Genomic DNA, 17,998 nt, shown 5'->3' on the forward strand with positions numbered 1-17,998 from the left:
TGAAACTAGGACCTCCCTTCTCTAGGCCTGGCTCTCAATTCACTGAGCTACCCAGTTACTCCTAAACTTTTAAAACTAAATGAGGATACCTAAGGTTTGATTGACTACTAATCTTATCTAAACTGGGATCATTAAGTACCTCAAAGTCTATATTGTTCAGTTTAGAGATAGGGTCAGTCAAGTCACTTAGGTCAGTCAGGGGCTTCTCCCAAGGCAAGTTCCTAAAGGACAAGGGACAAAACTTAGTTTTTATAAGGGATAGAAGCAAATATATCTAATACTCCAGAATTCAATAAACACAAAGCACCCAATTATTGGGATAAAGACTGGCTATTTGACAAAATTGCTAGGAAAAAATTGGACAACAGGATGGAAGAAATTAGATTTAAACCAAAATCTTATACCTTATACAAAGATAAGCTCCAAATGAGTATTCACTTAGATATTAAAGTTTACATAAACATGGATTAAAGAAATATGGAAAAACTACATAAAAGCTCTATGCAGAGAAGAAAAGTTGTCATCCAAATAAGAAATACAGAGGATCACAGAAGATTAAATGGATAATTTTAGTTATATAAAAATGTTAAAAATCTGAGTACAAGCAAATGCAGGAAAATTCAGATTAAAGGGGAAACAATTAACTGGGGAAAATTTGGGGGAGCAAGTTTCTCTGATAAAGGTCTTATTTTTTTAAGACATATATGGAACTTATTAAAACTTTTAAAAATAGGAGCCATTTCTGAATTCATAGCCTAGGGATAACTGTAATAAGGGATTATTTGAATGATAAATGATAACTAAAGATCAGAGCTTCTCCTGTCCCCCCTTCCTCCCTTTACTCTCCCTTTCCTCCCTTCCTCTTCCCTTCCTCCCTCCCCTTTTAATTGTTTCTTCTGTTAGTCTTTCTAAATCAACTCAGGGTGAGTTTTATGATGTCTCAAATAAAATACTCTTTCTCTTCTCTAAGATTAAGTAAGGGATTTATTGGGGAAGAAGGGAAAGATAGGGAAATGGAAGGAAAGAGGGTTTGGGGTTTCCCTAATACTAGAATATTTCCTAGGTTGAAGGATGGTGGAATATAGTTCAGATTGGGAAAATGGGCTGAAATGCCATGGGAGAGGTCCACCCTCACTCACAACTCAGGGGTTCCCAACAGGTGGCGAATGATCAGTCAAAAAAATAACAAACAGAAGACAGCTTAATCATTATGGCCATGGGACTGCTTTGCATCTGATAGCTGCTCCATCATCCCCAGCCTTGGTGTTTATTTTTATGCCCATTTTCTTGGCACACAGATACATTACCCAACACACATGTCCAAAGAGAGATAATTGGAAAGTGATACATTAACTTTTAACAAATCATTTGATTAACATTCTATAAGCTTGTATTGTGATTACAGACAGCATAAAGGTTTCACACAAGATAAATGATTTCGTCATAGGTGGCTTAATTTTCTCGTTACCCTGTGAGAAGTTTTGAGTTTATAAATACTCAAGGAAAATTACTTATTACTTTTAATAAAATGGAATAATTAATCAACAGTTCTTAAAGGGCAATTCAACAATCATATCATTGAGATTGAGGGGTACTGGGGACACAATTCAAATTTAGACTGATTATTTTTCAGGGTTTACTAAGGAGTTTTCCACTGGCGAGTTACTGGTTTGTGAAGTTGAATCACTGAGGCATATTGAAGCTTGGTATACCTGTACGTTTCGTACGGGCCTTTATGATTGATTTGTGTGTTGGCTTCATAAGAATAAGTTTCTGTGAGTGGGAAAGTTCTGGGCTTGGCTTGTAGCTGGAGTTTTGCTGGGAATTATGTACCTAAGTAAAAGTTAACCCATGGTAGTCTTTTGGGGTTGGATTTGAGGGTCTGATCTTTTGGTGATGTTTTGGAGAATCAGGGTACAGGTATTTTGCTCTTGCATTATTCCTTCTGAGGTTAGGGGGAATAATAGTCATGTCAATTCCATTGGTAAGGGACATTGATGAGAGAGGTCATGCAAGGGGGACTGAGTGGGCAATCACATGTTGCCAAGGGCCACTCTGTGGCCTCCTTAGCTACCACGCATGACTCTGTCAAAGAGTCGTGGCCTGATGGCTCCCAGCACTGATGAGTCTCAAAGTTCAGTCACTATATCACACCAGAGAAATGAGAGAGAACTGGACTTTGTCCTTCTTTCCTTCTGTCTCAAAAGCCAAGAGACCTCAGACTCCTTTCTGTCTCAACAGCCCAAAGAGACTCTTCTCCTTTCTGTCTCCAAAGCAGAGACCAAAGAGACTTCAGATTTCAGTTGGTCAGATCTCTTTTTCCAACAATCTCTCCTGGTCACATTCCAAAAAGAATGTTCTCATTTGAATGACAGGTCAGCAGTCCCCGCTAATCCAGCTCCGCTACAAACCATTCCCAATTTCTCACTTCCACATATCAATAGGTAATTCTCCAGGGAAGAGACTGAAACTATACATAGTCATTTAAAAATTCTACAAATTACTTATAATGAGATAAATACAAATTAAAAGAACTCACTCTAATTAGGCTGCAAATATAGTAAAAAAATAAAGTGACATGTTGGAGGGGCTACACTAAAATGGACATATTAACATATTGTTGGTGGAGATGTGTATAGTCTAATGATTCTGGAAAGCAAGTTGGAATTATTGACAAAGTCAGTAAATTGTATATATCCTGTTTACTCAGTTATATTACTGATAGGTCTGAACAAAAGAAAAGAAAAGAAAGTGAAATAGAGTAAAAAAAAAAACCCTGATCAATTGGTAAAGGTAGTAATCAATAAAGTATACTTTCTGTTATAGAAAGCAAGCTTAAGAAATGTAATTTCCCAGGCTGTAACAACAGATGGTCAGGGGATTTAAGGGATGCCCCCTCTAGGACAGAATAAACCAGGTGCAGGATAAGATATACAAAGGAAGGTCCATCCTCCCAATTTATGGTATATCTGGCCTGTGTCCAATAAGACTTGATTGCCCTGGTTAGTTTGCCCCAGTTATTAAGGCCACATTTCACTTATTTCACTGGGTTCAAATATGGTCTCAGACATTTCCTAGCCATGTGACCCTGAGGAAGTCATTTAACCCCAATTGCATATCCCTTACCAGTCTTCTGCCTGGGAACTGATACTTTATGTCAATTCTAAGACAGAAGGTAAGGGTTTAAAAATAAAATAGAGGTGGGATGGGGCTGTTATAGAAATTCACTACTGCATGCAATTTTAAACAAGTTTTTATGGATGTTTTCTGTTTCTGACATCATCATCATTATCCCAAATATCCACTCACTCCACCTTTAGCCATCCCATTTACTTTACATATGCTTCAGATGAGGCCACTATATTTTCAGTTTGGTTTAACTGTTTTATTTTGTTACTCAAGACCTCTGTGAAGTAGAAATAATCTGTAAGTGTTTGCCATGGCCAAACCAAAACACATTAATAAAACAAAACAAAAAAGGTGGGGGAAAATAGATCTACTTAAAGTAGAAGATTGTACTTTCACAAGCTCCTATGACCCAGTCACCTAGGAATTGGCAACATACTACTAGGTCCAGAAAGAGGTAAAGGCAACACATCCCTTTTCTTATCAGACTGAAAGGTCTGGGGAGCTGAAGTCCCCCAGATCTGGAGAAAAACATGACACCTAGCACATATCCCTATATATCCATTTGGCAAACCTATGGCATGCAAACTGGAGCCTGCCAAAGGGGGACTGCTCTTCTCCCCCCTCCACCATGTCTGAGGGCATTTCTCACATCACCTGCCCTTCTGCCCAGCAGCCCAATGGGAGTACTACCTCCCTCCCCTGTTTGGGGTAAAGAGGGGGGTTCACATGCAGTATGAGGGTTCTAGTATGGGTACTCAGTCTCTAAAAGGTTCACCATCATTGCATATATCATCAACAGGCTTTATGGTGTTGTAGAAAGGGCACTGAATTTGAAATCACAAGTCTTAGGTTCAAATCTCAGATTTTACTATCCATCTGACTTTAGATTAAATCACTTAACTGTTTCTGATTTCAGTTTCTCCATCTAGGCTTTTTCTGCTTTAAAATTCTATGACTGAATGAACATCTCATTTCCCCTTTTGGAGCTTTGCTCCAGCATTTTTAGTAGAAGGGACTGTTTGTTACATATTTATCTTAGACACATAGCACAAAGTAAACTGATTTGAATATAGTAAGCACTTAATAAATGTTTATTTAATTGAAAGCAAAGACTTGAAATTTGTTCCATGATCACTGTTTAGGAGCTAATTACTAGAGCAGCCATGTTAAATCTGAAGGTTCTTTTATCCATGAGATCAGTGGAATATAGGATTGAAAAGGCTGGAGGTTAGGAAGGAGTCTGCAGTTTAAACTTTACCCAAGTAGGCAGCAGGTGATGGTCAACTTCAAATAGTATTTTAAGATCAGTCTGGCCTCTTTTGCTCAAATGGATCTCTGATCTCATTGATTTGGAAATTCCTTTACATGACTCAGATTATAACCCATTCATGCTTGTCCATTTATATGAGTGTTCTTCAATGCCCTATAAGAAATTCAACATAGAGGATCTACCCACCCAGTTAGTATATTCGAAGTCTTCCTTTATTTTGACTTTGAGAGGGTTACAGTGGACCACTCTAGATATAGCCATTATCTCACACCACCACCATTCCCTATATGAATACACGATCAATACAACTGAATTTTTTCTGAAATCTTTACTTTGGCCTTCTTCCAAGTTCATTATTGGGAATATATTATAGCTTGTCTTCAGCTGCTATGCTCCCCATTTCCCTTTGTTACTTTAATTTTTAATTCATCGGAGAAAAATGTTACAAGAAAAAAGTTACTATGTTTCAAGTCTAATAGCCACACAGTAACACCCAGATGTTATTTACGGCACAACCTATAATAATATGTATACCATAATGATTAACAAATTGGACACAAAGTTGAACAGGAGGAAAATGGGCTGGTTTTCTTCAGGAAACTACAAAGCTACTTCAGTCATCTCAAACTTCCCATGAAAGCCAATGACCATCCTTTATTTTAAAATTTAAACATAAATATGTATTTTTTTAAAATTAAAATTTATACATATTTATTTTGTTTATTATTATAATTTTATTTTATTTTCAATTCCAAATTATCTCCTTCCCACCTTCCTTTCCTCCACACATTTGATCCTTTCGGTACAAGCATGGAATTCAACAGGCACTGAAGAATCAGCAATTAACACAGTGTGAAATGGTGGCTTGTGAGCAGAATGTACTACTACAGTATAGGAGAGGGGGATTAGGGTTGGAACTCTAACTCTGTTAGAAGTGTGACTTTACTTCTTTGGAACTTTCTCATCTGCAAAATGAGGAGTGTCCCATATCTGCCCCCATAGTCCCTAGCAAACAGGAAAAGAGACGGGCAGCTTTGTTGAGTCAGTTTCAACAGGCCTGATCGCTTAGGGTCTAGGTGGCCTCATTTCACCTCCGGACACTAAGGGACGCTGTCTATCCTTTCCGGCCGGGCGGTGGCGCGCTGAATCCCAGACGCCTCGCTCTCTCCGCACGTTTCTATCTCTATGGTCCGCACTTCCGTCGGCTGGCAGAAAAAGGGAGGGGGGGCTGGGGGGAAACGGGGTTATCCCGGCCGTTGTCGCCGGGTGCCGGCGTCAGTGGCAACATGGCGGTGGCTGCGGCGGCTGTGGCGGCCATCGGGGCGCGTCCAGCGCAGCCCGGGGATCCCCTCGCCCCGGCCCCATGAGCCCGGCGCGACGGGGGGCGCGGGACGGACGGGTGAGGACACTCCCCTTCCCCCGCTTTTGTGGCCTCTCTGGTTCTCTCCCAGCCGCGGGCCGATTGTACACAGGGCTCCTTTCCCCACTTCATCTCCGTGCCCTCGCACCCCGAGGTTTAACAGAGCCCCGACCCACTTTTTCCTGAAATTCGTGCGCCCCGTGTCCCTCCTACCTTCTTGTCGGAGGCTTAGACCTTAGAGCTTGAAGGGGCCTTAGAGGTCACTCAGGCAGCAAGTGGCGAGGCTCATGGCCCACCGCATGCCTTTCACCGCTTTTTGCACTGTACCGCACCCCATCCTCGCTTTCCATAACTTCTGTTCCTCTGGATCTTACTCTTCTTCCTTCTCTTTTCTTGAGGGAAGTGAGGAGGAACTGTCAGACCCCTGGGAGAGATCTTCCAAACCCTTCCCAGACCGCCCCTTCCCAATCAAACTCCTAGATAGTTAGATCTGGAAAAGGCCTTAGAAATTAGCTACTCCAACCCCGTCAGATATTAGAGAGGCAGTGGGATGTCCTGGAAAGAGAAACGAGTTTGGAGGCAGAAGTCTAGATTCATCTCCCTGGGAAGCTTCTCCTTAACTCCAAGATATTGGGAGTTATTTGTGTTTTTTTGTTTTGTTTTGTTTTTTCATCCCTGAAAGGAAAGGGGTTTATTTAGATCAGAGTTCCCCAATCTGGGATAGAGCTTGTTGAGAGGTTTGAGAGAATAATTGATAAATAACTGCATTATCCTATTGAAATATTGCCAAAGTGGTAGTGTTAGTGATTACTTTATGAAACTAAAAATTCTACTGCTGAATAAAGTATTTATGAAAAACTAGTCTCATTATTTCTTATAAATTTTTGCATGGCAACTGGAGAATGTATTTCCTTTTGTGTTAAAATAGATTTACTTAAAACCAAAAGATGTCAAGATTGAAAAAAAGTTTAAAACCCAGAGTTTAGATAATTTCTGAGGTTTGTTTTTTTTTAAATCATCTCTGAATCCCATGATCCAATGAAACTTGAGTTCTAGAGAGGCTAAGTAATTTAGAAAACCAGCATAGGTGGGAGAGTTAATCAGAAGACAGGGGCCCCACCAATCCAATATCCTTTCAGTGGGGTTGAATGTTATTATGGAAGGTGGAAGGGATGGGGGATTAGAAAACTGGCAGAAAAGATGAAAGAGGCATATTCTGAAAATAAATGCTTATGAAACTATGATTCTGAACTTTACTATTAGCTTAATTTTTAGTGATTCTCTTAAAAGTAGAAGAGAGTATAGAATTGGAGGGAAAAGAAACTTCTTGTCCTTAACTAAAATAGTGTTTTGTACATGGTAAGTTTCACTGTAGCTCCTTTATTAAGCATTTATTCTGTTTCAGAGTTGATCAAATTAAGTTTAATTTTAATTGAATGTTGATCCAATTTAAGTTAATTTGAATTAAATCTTCATACATGGTCTATTGAGGCTACTTATAATGGTAAAGTGATAGCAGTATTTTCAAATGATGTAAAATGTTCTAAGGAAGTGATTTAATTTTTACTGTGAATTCAGCTACTCCAATGATTCATAGATTTTTTTTCCATGTAAAAACCTTATAGCTAAGCATTCTTGAGATATTTCTGCAGTGTTAAACTTTTTCCATTGTTCTCATGTTGAAGATAGACTTGAAGTTTACTGTTTCTTTGTGACCCTAAGGTATAAGATTTTAGGTAAACTGACATGATGTGTGTCTGTGGAAAGGGAAATGGGATTTTTGTTGTTGTTGTTTTTTCTTTTAATGTATGAACCTCTGCTCTTAATCATCCAGAAATAAGATGCTGTGATGATGGATCATGATGTCCCAACAATCAAACCTCGAAGAATCCAGAACCAAAATGTTATCCACCGCTTAGAGCGTCGGCGCATCAGCTCAGGCAAGGCTGGTACCCACTGGCACCAGGTTCGAGTATTCCACCAGAATGTCTTCCCCAACTTTACTGTGGTTAATGTGGAAAAACCACCTTGCTTCCTGCGAAAATTTTCACCTGATGGGCGCTACTTTATTGCCTTTTCTTCAGATCAGACATCACTGGAGATTTATGAGTACCAGGGCTGCCAGGCAGCAGAAGACCTACTGCAGGGTTATGAGGGTGAAATTTTGGCCAATGGCAATGACCAACGGTCAGTCAACATTCGAGGCCGACTCTTTGAACGCTTCTTTGTCTTGCTGCATATTACCAATGTTGCTGCAAATGGTGAACACCTAAATCGTGAATGTAGCCTCTTCACAGATGACTGCCGTTGTGTCATTGTGGGTTCTGCTGCCTACCTCCCTGAAGAGCCTCACCCTCCTTTTTATGAAGTATATCGCAACAGTGAGTCAGTGACACCAAATCCCCGCTCCCCTTTGGAGGACTATTCCCTTCATATCATTGATCTTCACACTGGCAGGTTATGTGACACCCGAACATTTAAATGTGATAAAGTGATCTTGTCCCACAATCAAGGGCTATACTTATATAAGAACATACTAGCTATTCTTTCAGTACAGCAGCAGACCATTCATGTCTTCCAGGTCACTCCTGAGGGCACCTTTATTGATGTGCGTACCATTGGTCGATTCTGCTATGAGGATGACCTGCTCACTCTGTCAGCTGTCTACCCTGAGGTACAGCGAGACAGCCAAACAGGCATGGCTAACCCTTACAAGGAGCCTTTCATTAATTCCCTAAAGCACCGACTGTTGGTATATTTGTGGCGCCGAGCAGAGCAGGATGGTAGTGCCATGGCCAAGAGGCGCTTCTTCCAATATTTTGACCAGCTACGACAGTTGCGCATGTGGAAGATGCAGCTTCTAGATGAAAATCACCTGTTTATCAAGTACACTAGTGAGGATGTAGTGACACTACGGGTCACAGACCCATCACAGGTATTGGATGACATTCAGCCTCATTGAAAGATGTAGAATAAGGGATCATACATATTTTCTATGGGATCATAGGATTCTAGCTCTAGAACTGGAAACTATAGAAACGATCTAGTTCAATCTCTTACTTTACAAATGAAGAAATTTAAGTCAAGGAAATTAAGTGATTTGCCCAAGGTCATGTGGATGATGAGCATCAGAGGTGGGATTTGAATCTAGGTCCTCAGACTCCAGAATATATTCTTTCCATTATGTCTACATTGGTATCATTCATTGCCCACTTTTTGTACTAGTAGCTCAAGGGGCCTGGAGTTGTGTTCAGTTTTCAGTCTTAAGTTTTGTTCACCTTTAGTTTTATAAAAGCCAAAGTCAAATTTATTTTTCTCTTGCTATATTTATTTAATGGACTGGATGATCTCTAGGAATTCCTTTCTTTTCTAAAGATTCTGGGAGATCTATATAATGTAGATAGGTGCTGAAATTTTTATCCTTTTGAAATTTTGGGGGATATGTGTCTAATTTCATTTTGAAGCCTTGGAGGGATTGCATTTTTAGGGCTCTCTCTAGAGAAAAGCCAAAAATACATTAGAAGTTAAACTTTTCTTACCCATGGATGATATGTCCACCTTGACTGATTTAGCTCTGCTAATGGGGGACAAACATCAAGGTAAAATGAAATGTTCTAATAATTGAAAATCTCATTTTGATAATTCAGTAATTAAAATGGTAGTTCCCTCAATAAACTTCTATAAAGCAATTAATAAACATAGTTTGACTGATTGGAGTTATCCCTCTTCTTATTGACTTTTTCCCCAAGCTAAAAGAGAAGCTACTGAACAGCAGAAAAATCAAAACAAAACAGGAGTAATGAAGAACTAACTGATCCATAAGCTCTATTATCTAGCTTCTGGATAATCAGGACTGTATGTCTCTGAAGGGGTCGCCACATGGCTAACCCTTTCCCATGTTAAGTAAAATGTCTGTCCAGCTCCTGCCTATTTAGATTTGGTGAAAACTGGTTTATTAACTGATTTAAAACTGCTTATGGGAAGAAAGACAGCTTTCAAAGATCAACAAGATCAATTAAACTTTAAGAGTACCCAAGGACCTAGAAGACAATTTATTTGAAATTTTATTTTGAAATGTAGCAGACTGCCTTTCTTCTTGGAATCTTACCTTTTTGAATTTGACAGATGGAGAGATCAAGTTGGGAGATGCCTTTGCTATTTGCCTTCCTAGTGTCCTATCGCTTGCTTTCATAAATAGTTCAGACTCATCTATTTGTGGCAAGTAGCACACCATACATCCAATTTTTATGTCATCTGGAGTTTTAAGTTCTTAACTTTTTTGTTTTTGGAACCCTTTGGCAAGCAAGTAAAGGCTATGGACTCCTTAGAGTAATTATTTTTAAATGCATAAAATAAGATACACAGGATTTTAAGGCAAATAAATTATGTTAAGGTACAGCTATCAAAATATTTTAAAAGTTCATAGCCTCTAGGTCTGCTAGATCCAGATTTCCTTTTGGGTCATGTTTCCAAAAGCCTTTGTAGGACTCAGAAGCTTAGCTGGCTTATAGAAAAATTATTCCAACCTGCTTCATCTGAGAGGGTGACGATTCTATAAAAAAGATTCAATTTTTAGTTGAAATTCATGAACGTTTCAGTAATCCATTTTCTTTCCCATAGTTATTCAATTGTGAACCCATTGAATCATCATTAGTGAACACCTATCTTTTGGAATGCATTATTTAAGATTTGCTACACAGTTCCTTATTTCTCCTCTTGTCCCTTTTCTGATGACCTTAGCTGAAAAGAAACCTGTTTGCATATTCATGTAATGAAATCATGTAAGATGCATAGCTAAACTTCCATTTTTCTGTAATATCTTTTTAAAACATTGATAAAATCAGAAAGCTTACCCACATCTAAAGAAAGTACCTAAGCCAAGATTTGAATATTTTAGATATGAGTGATCATTTTTTTGGCAAATTACCAAATCATTGTCATTACAATTAAAATTATCCTTTGATCCTTAGCTAAAACTGGACCTATCTTTTTTCTCTGGACTGATACAGAATAATTGTGCCTTGAGAAATTAGGATACTTGGATACAATTCTTATATAATTGTGGCTTCAAACCGAAATTTTCTATGCCCGACTTCCTGTAAAAATCCATTACTTTCTATGAGTATGATGAAAACAAATAGTAAAAAAGTACATTTAAATATGAAGCCTTAGGAAATTGGTTTCAGATTTCTACCCAGTTTCTTTATATTACAGGTAGATTCATTATCTAGATGATACTAATTGCTATATTTTAGCATGAACCATTTGCTTCTGGAACAGGTAATGGAGATTCAGGCCCAAACCATAGCAGAAGATAAAAATACTTTATGTCTAGTAGCTTCATTTTCCTGTGTAAAAGTAACAGGAGTATTTCCAGTTGGCATTTTACTGAGCCTCAAAAAATCCCAAGACTATTATCATCAGGCTGACCAGAGCAAACTGAGGAACAATTTGAGAAAACTTGGCATCTAGATGGCCACTTTGAGAAAGTCTAAACTCTTATGTATATCTGGCTATTTCCACCTATATCATTTACATAAGCTTTAGGTCCTTTTGCTTCTTCCCATCACTCTATCCTACTCCTTCAACCCCCACTCCCCATTCTAATTGCTGCAAATCCCACCTGGTTAATAAAGATGCTTTTGTCCAAAAGAGCATCTGTCAAAAAAGAAAAAGTAAATGCCTCTTTGGATTTTCATTTGTCCAGCAGCAGGATGCCACTGGGATGTAACTTTTTGAGGCAGCTTCAAAACACAATGCACTTAAGGAGCCTCTCTGCATGTTGGAAATGTTAAGAGAAAAAATAGGTGCCAAAAAATGAACTTTCAACTGTACATACACAGGAGAAAACAATTTGTCAGCATCCAACACTGGGCTACAAATCATTTCCCCAGCAGGAAATAAAATTAAATCTGGCACTTTAAAAACGTATTTTTTTTTTAATTTTTATCTCAGAGTGACTTGGCGAGCAAAGAAAGAATAAACAGTTGGAGAGGGAAATTGAAGCACACAGTTTGAAATGAAAAATTGAAAACCTTTTTTTTTTTTTAAACTGGCCAACTTGATAATTTCAGCAACACAATTACAATGGGGAATGTGGTGTGGTAGAGGCATTTGATTGATAAAACCCATGGGGAGGCTCCCTGAGGCACCTAGAGACATGGGACCTGTTTCCCCGTTTACCCATACAGTGGGAGTGTTTTCTTGTTTCTCTTCAGTAGCTTGAATTTTTAGCCCAATGTGAAGGGTCACCCTAACCATAGGTTATACTCAGCTGGCTAACAGTTCAATTTGTTCTTCCTTTTCAGCCTTCCTTCTTTGTTGTGTACAATATGGTGACGACAGAGGTGATAGCAGTGTTTGAGAACACCTCAGATGAGTTGCTGGAACTCTTTGAGAATTTCTGTGACCTCTTCCGCAATGCCACTCTGCACAGTGAGGCTGTCCAGTTTCCCTGTTCAGCTTCTAGCAACAATTTTGCAAGGCAGATTCAACGCCGGTGAGCTTCTGACAGACTTTTAAAAAGTAGACCTTCCCTAAATTAATATTGGCCCTAAACCAATATTTCAAGCTATGTCATCATCAACAACAGTTACTTATTTCATACCTATAAATTTGGAGTCTAGTGGAAGGAGTGCTAGACCCAGGGTCAGGAGACTTAGGTACTAGTACTGTCTTTGCCGATAACTGTTTGACTGTGGGCAAGGCACTTATCCTATCTAGACTCTGGTTCTTCATCCATATTGGTGGGGAAGGAAAGGGTGGGAGTAGGTGGGGGTGAGGGAGGAATTCTATATACTTTAAAGTCTCTTCCTTTTCTGAAATTCTGTGGTTAGTTGATATTCTCTACTCCATAGGGCACCATGCTAGGAATACAAAGAGATAGGAGAAAAAGGTATACACTCTAGTCTGGAAACAGTATATTCATTCCAACACACATTTATGTAGCACCTCATATATATGTGTATATATATATATATTATATGTAAAAGATTAATAACAATATATGACAGTAATTGCCGAATGAGTGCTATAAGAAATCAGAAGAGGGAATGATTACTGAGGACCCGGGCAGTTTAAGAAACCATGGATGCTATGAAACTTAAGTTAGGCCTTGACGAAAAGATAAGACTTGGGCAAGTGTTGGGATACCACATTCTACACTGGGGTAACAGCATGAGCAAAGCTGCAGAGATAAGGGTTTATAATGAGTTGTCTATTTTAGTTGGAGTAGAGGATTCTTGTAGGAGAGTAAAAGTACTTAAGGGAGGTAAGGGCCAAGTGTTAAAAGGTCTTGAGTGCAAGCAGTAGATTTGATTTCATCTAATAGGCTTTGGAGACTCATTGAGTATTTTGAGCACAAGGTATGAATAGTGTTAAGATGGCCTACTTTCTTTTATTATATCAAAGCTTCTTGGTCTGAGGACCTGCAGAAATCTATCAACAAGCATATCTAATTTCTTCTTGAAGTCATTTAACAGGGCATGAGAGACACGTTGCTTAGGAGTTATATTAGGTGTTGTTGAATAAAGAGCTGACTCCATTCCAGTAACCCCAGGAATATGGTATATTGTCTAAAGTCTTATAGAAGTTAATAGGATAATGTGTTCAATCCAAAGTTTAGTTTTACATTATATACTAAGACTATATCAAGCAGAAATAAAAGAGAGCATTTGGCATTTGTATTCTGCCATTACAAATTGGTATATAACAGCTATAAGCAAGGCAATAACAAGAATCAGAAATCGAACCAGAGGTGATGAGCCCAGGGAAACAGGATGATAATGAGGTTTTTCCCTTGATTTTCAGACCAACAATATTTTTTTTGAATCAGATACTAACCACATACTGATAGCAGTTAAATATTTTTTGAACCTTTGGGAATCTGCCACTCCCTTGTTCTTAGCAAAAAGAAGACAAATATAGGAGCCATTTGTTCATTCAACAAATACCATATTGTTCATAACATAAGGTTTACTGTTTCCCAAACTTGCCCCTAGTAAAACCTGAGTACAGTCTATAATTTTTCTAGTGATCACAGGAATGTTGTCTTTGATTCAAAGGTTAGTTTTATATTTAACACTAAGACTGTGAGAAAATATGTAAAAAGAGCAACAAAATGGCATTGAACAATGAGGAAAATGAATAAAAACATCTTTATTTGAAATGAAAAAAACATACCTATTTTTAAGGTGGTGGTTTTTATAATGATTTATGAGTATATGTATATTTTAATATTTAATATTAATACATATTCATGTATATGTATATATACATGTGAATGCGTGTATAAAATATTTCCTTCCATTTCCAAGAGCTCTTATCTTAGATAGGTAGCCCAATTTTGGACCAATATGGTATTTATTGAGTATCTTCTATGTGCAAGGTACTGTACATAGATATCTGTCTATTGTCCTAGATGCTGGTAACTGTAGAAATGCAAACTCTGAAGTAGCAACTCAAGTGTTGGACATTATAAATTCCTGACTTTTTGTCTTTTATAAATAAACAAGTTAGCAGTGTAATGTTATAACGTGTGCTACTTGAAGAGCCCAAGAGTTTTGAGTTTTCTACCAACTCTAGTTGTTTCTTTAATGAGTTTGAAAGCTATTGATTCAAGAGAGTGTCTCAAGTTGCCTTTTGTTCTTGGACTGCAGCGATTGTCACAAATACTAGCCTTACTTAACAATAATAGTTAAAATTATATAGCATTTTAAGGTTTGCAAAGTGCATTACATAATCTTTTCTCATTTAACTGTCCCAACAGCTTTGTGAGATACTTACGACAGGTATCTCCATTTTACAGATGAGGGAACTGGAGTTCAGAGAGGTAAATGACTTGCCTATGCTCACACAACTTGTCAGGATCAGCTGTGGGGTTCCAGTCTATGTGTCAACCTCTTGTCTATAGTCCTTCTGTGGAACCTGTGTTGATTTCCTTAATGTGATTTCACATTTCCCTATTTCTAAGCCTGTAAATGAAAGTGAAAGTACATTTTTAGAAATATAATTTTAGCTGGAGGTAGAAGTTCCTGTAATATTGGAAAACAAATAGACTGAGTTATATTATTTTCAATAATATTTTATCTACAAACCCATAAGTTTGTAGATTTAAATTCTGAACTCATATTATGTGCTTTCTGACAATTTTCTGTCCTGATTTTCTGCTATACTGATTGATTTTTTTAGGTTTAAAGACACTATTGTAAATGCAAAATATGGAGGCCACACAGAGGCAGTACGGCGGCTGCTTGGTCAGCTCCCCATCAGTGCCCAGTCATACAGTGGCAGTCCCTACCTCGATCTGTCTCTCTTCAGCTATGACGATAAGTGGGTGTCTGTCATGGAGCGGCCCAAGACTTGTGGAGATCACCCAATCAGGTACAGAGCAACATAGCCCTCACCACCTTAAAACATTAAGCTATGACTCCTTATTCAGTTTTGTTGTGCCAGAAGTCATTTAGTTTGCCTGATGTTGCAGTCCTTTCTACTTTTCATGTCTCCCAGAGCTTCATGTGCTCTTTAGAAAAGATAGGAAGAATAAAATAATGGGATACATAATCACCTTTATCAGTCATTTCTGTAATTTGGTTATTACTTTGATCTAGCATTTTACTAGAAGGAAATTCACAAATATTCTAATCCTTTCTCATTTTACCAGGTGAACTATTTAAGATTATATAGTGTGCCTTCTCTTTTTAAAGATATTCAGGAAAGGGTATTCTATAATTACTTAAGTAATGAATTACATAATTATAATTTGTATTGTCAAGACAGATAGTCTTATCTATCTACTTCCAGTCATCAGAGCAGCTCTTTTGAGCTGGAAGTTTGCAAATGCAGAGACAGTTTGAGAATTGGGCAATTTGTTGAATGGACAAGATATTTAAAATAATATTTTGGGGAAATTTTAGGCTAGGAATTACCCTGTCCATATGTATACTTGGATACTGTTACTATTCTGTTGAACACAATTAAGTACTTACAGAATCATAGATTTTAGAACTGAAAGGAGAGCTAAGACATGAACTCATTAAACACTTTGATTTTACAGATAAAACCTAAAGAAGTTTACCAACATACTTATGGCCATTCAACTTGTTTGGGGCTAGAGCTAGGACTAGAATGCAGATTTTCTGATCAATTCAGTATTCTTTCTACTATACCATGTTGACTTATGAAAACCTATCCCTACATAAGAAGGTCTTAAAACCATTGAGATTCTTGCATCTTCTTTATTGAGGACACTAGGGGTCCTTGTTCTCTCCATGTGCATTCCTTGAACATGCTGGAATGATTACAAAAGTCTCTGGTTTCATTGTTTTTTATTAAAAGGTAAACAAACCTATAGTATCTTACCTTTATTTTTATGGAGTGGAGTGTATCAGAAGAAACATTTCATAGTAACAGTTTACTTTGATTTGGACCCAGCTGTTTTAAGATAGGTAATTGGACAGTATGTTGCTGGGATCATCAATGGGAGGAAAACGACCCTCAAATGATAATGGAATTTAAAAGTGATTTAAATCTGTAATTTCATGGTTGACTGTTTAGACTTCTTTGTTTTGAAAATTTAGAAAAATAAGGGTTACTATGTTTCAGGTCTCTCATAAATGTTATCTCTTTTAATCCTCACAACAACCTTCGGAGGTGGTGCTATCATTATCTTACGAGGAAGCTAAGGCAGAGGTTAAGTGACTTGTCCAAGATCACATAGATAGACCATGTCTGAGGTCAGATTTGAACTCGGATCATCCTGACTCCAAGCCTGGCATGCTTTCTACTGCCACTAGCTTGTCCTAGAATAGATATAGTGGGGAAATCAATGAAGCATATTGATCACTTGTTAGCCCTAAAATGGTGGAGAATATAAATACTATTCTTTTTCTTCTTTTCTTCCTCCATTCAGGTTCTATGCCCGGGATTCTGGTCTGCTCAAGTTTGAGATCCAGGCAGGCCTTCTGGGCCGCCCCATCAACCACACAGTTAGACGCCTGGTCGCCTTTACCTTCCACCCTTTTGAGCCCTTTGCCATCTCAGTGCAAAGAACTAATGCTGAGTATGTTGTCAACTTCCACATGCGACACAGTTGCACATAGGATGTTGCCTAAAGGCTGGGGACCCACCAAAGCCAAGTTGTCTTGCCTTCTAAGACTTACACCCCCTTCCCATCTCTGCAGATCAGAAAGCAGAGTATTTTAGGTGCCAGCATCATTCCTTTGGAACCAAGGTCTGTATTGGTAAACCTTGGTTGGACTATATAGTCACTCAAACATGAGCCAGAAGAGAGGAGTTGGACCCCGGATAACTTACTTTTTTTTTTTTTAAAAACAAAACAAAACAAAACATGATCTTAACTGTCCTATAATTTTAATGTCTCTTACTTTTTCAATAAGGGATTGCCCAAAATGAAGTCCTTTAATTATTTTTAGTGGAGGGAGGTCTGTGTGTACATATCTTTTCAAGGAGTAGATGAGAGTTTTCCACTATTTTTCCCTCTTTCTTCTTTTCTTGACAGTGGTATGCAGCCTGAAGCAGAGCAATTAGTTGCCATTGTGGCCAGACCTGATAACTGATTAAGTCCTTGCTCCTTCCTTTTCATTTAGCCAAAAACCAAGGCTGTCTTTTTAAATAAAAATAAAAGACATATTTTCTTACTTATATATATATCTGTGGTTTGAAGACTCTCTTTTGTTTTAATTATTTCAAATTCCTTATTGTGCTTTTCACATTTTCAGTTTTTAGAAGAGAATTAGGGACTTGTCATTTGCTAAAAAAAAGTCAAGATTTGTTAAACACTCTACATACATTATCTCATTTGAACTTCCCAAAAACCATGTGATATTAGGCACTTCTGGTTTTGCTATCCCCATTTTTTAGATTAGAAAAGTAAGGCTCAAATAAATTAAGTATATGCCATTTAGTAAACGATGGGAGCAGGAGTTGAGTCCAGGTCTCTCCTGACTCCAGATCTAGGACTTTTCCATTATACCATGAAACTTTTGTTAGTTGTTTGTGGTAGTAAGGGCCTAATTCATAGCATCTTGGCTACAAGCAAGCATTATATCAGTAAGCTCTGCTAAGCTCATTGGGGAATGATGAGTACCTGCCACCTTCAAGAGTTCCTTGTTAACAAAACACAGTATTCACCTTAGCTCCAAAATAACACCATTTAATTCAGTTCAACCAACATTTAGCACCTACCTTGTGCAAGGTGCTTTTCTAGGGATTAAAGATAC

General features: G+C 38.0%; 1 protein-coding gene across 2 annotated transcripts; it reads left to right on the plus strand.

Annotated features, from left to right (window-relative positions):
- Window positions 1–5,659: 5,659 nt before the first annotated feature.
- On the plus strand, window positions 5,660–17,426 carry DET1 (DET1 partner of COP1 E3 ubiquitin ligase). Of its 2 annotated transcripts, none has more exons than XM_001364378.4 (5): window positions 5,660–5,798; window positions 7,594–8,694; window positions 12,068–12,258; window positions 14,949–15,140; window positions 16,669–17,426. In XM_001364378.4, exons 2-5 carry the CDS (start codon window positions 7,609–7,611, stop codon window positions 16,856–16,858), a joined length of 1,659 nt encoding a protein of 552 aa, XP_001364415.2. In that variant the 5' UTR covers window positions 5,660–5,798; window positions 7,594–7,608; the 3' UTR covers window positions 16,859–17,426. The 2 variants fall into 2 exon arrangements, with proteins under 2 accessions (XP_001364415.2, XP_056662671.1); XM_056806693.1 differs by lacking the exon at window positions 5,660–5,798 and adding an exon at window positions 7,097–7,118.
- The last annotated feature ends 572 nt before the right edge of the window (window positions 17,427–17,998 follow it).

This window comes from Monodelphis domestica, chromosome 1 (genome assembly GCF_027887165.1).
Source record: "Monodelphis domestica isolate mMonDom1 chromosome 1, mMonDom1.pri, whole genome shotgun sequence".
Classification (NCBI taxonomy): Eukaryota; Metazoa; Chordata; class Mammalia; order Didelphimorphia; family Didelphidae; genus Monodelphis; species Monodelphis domestica.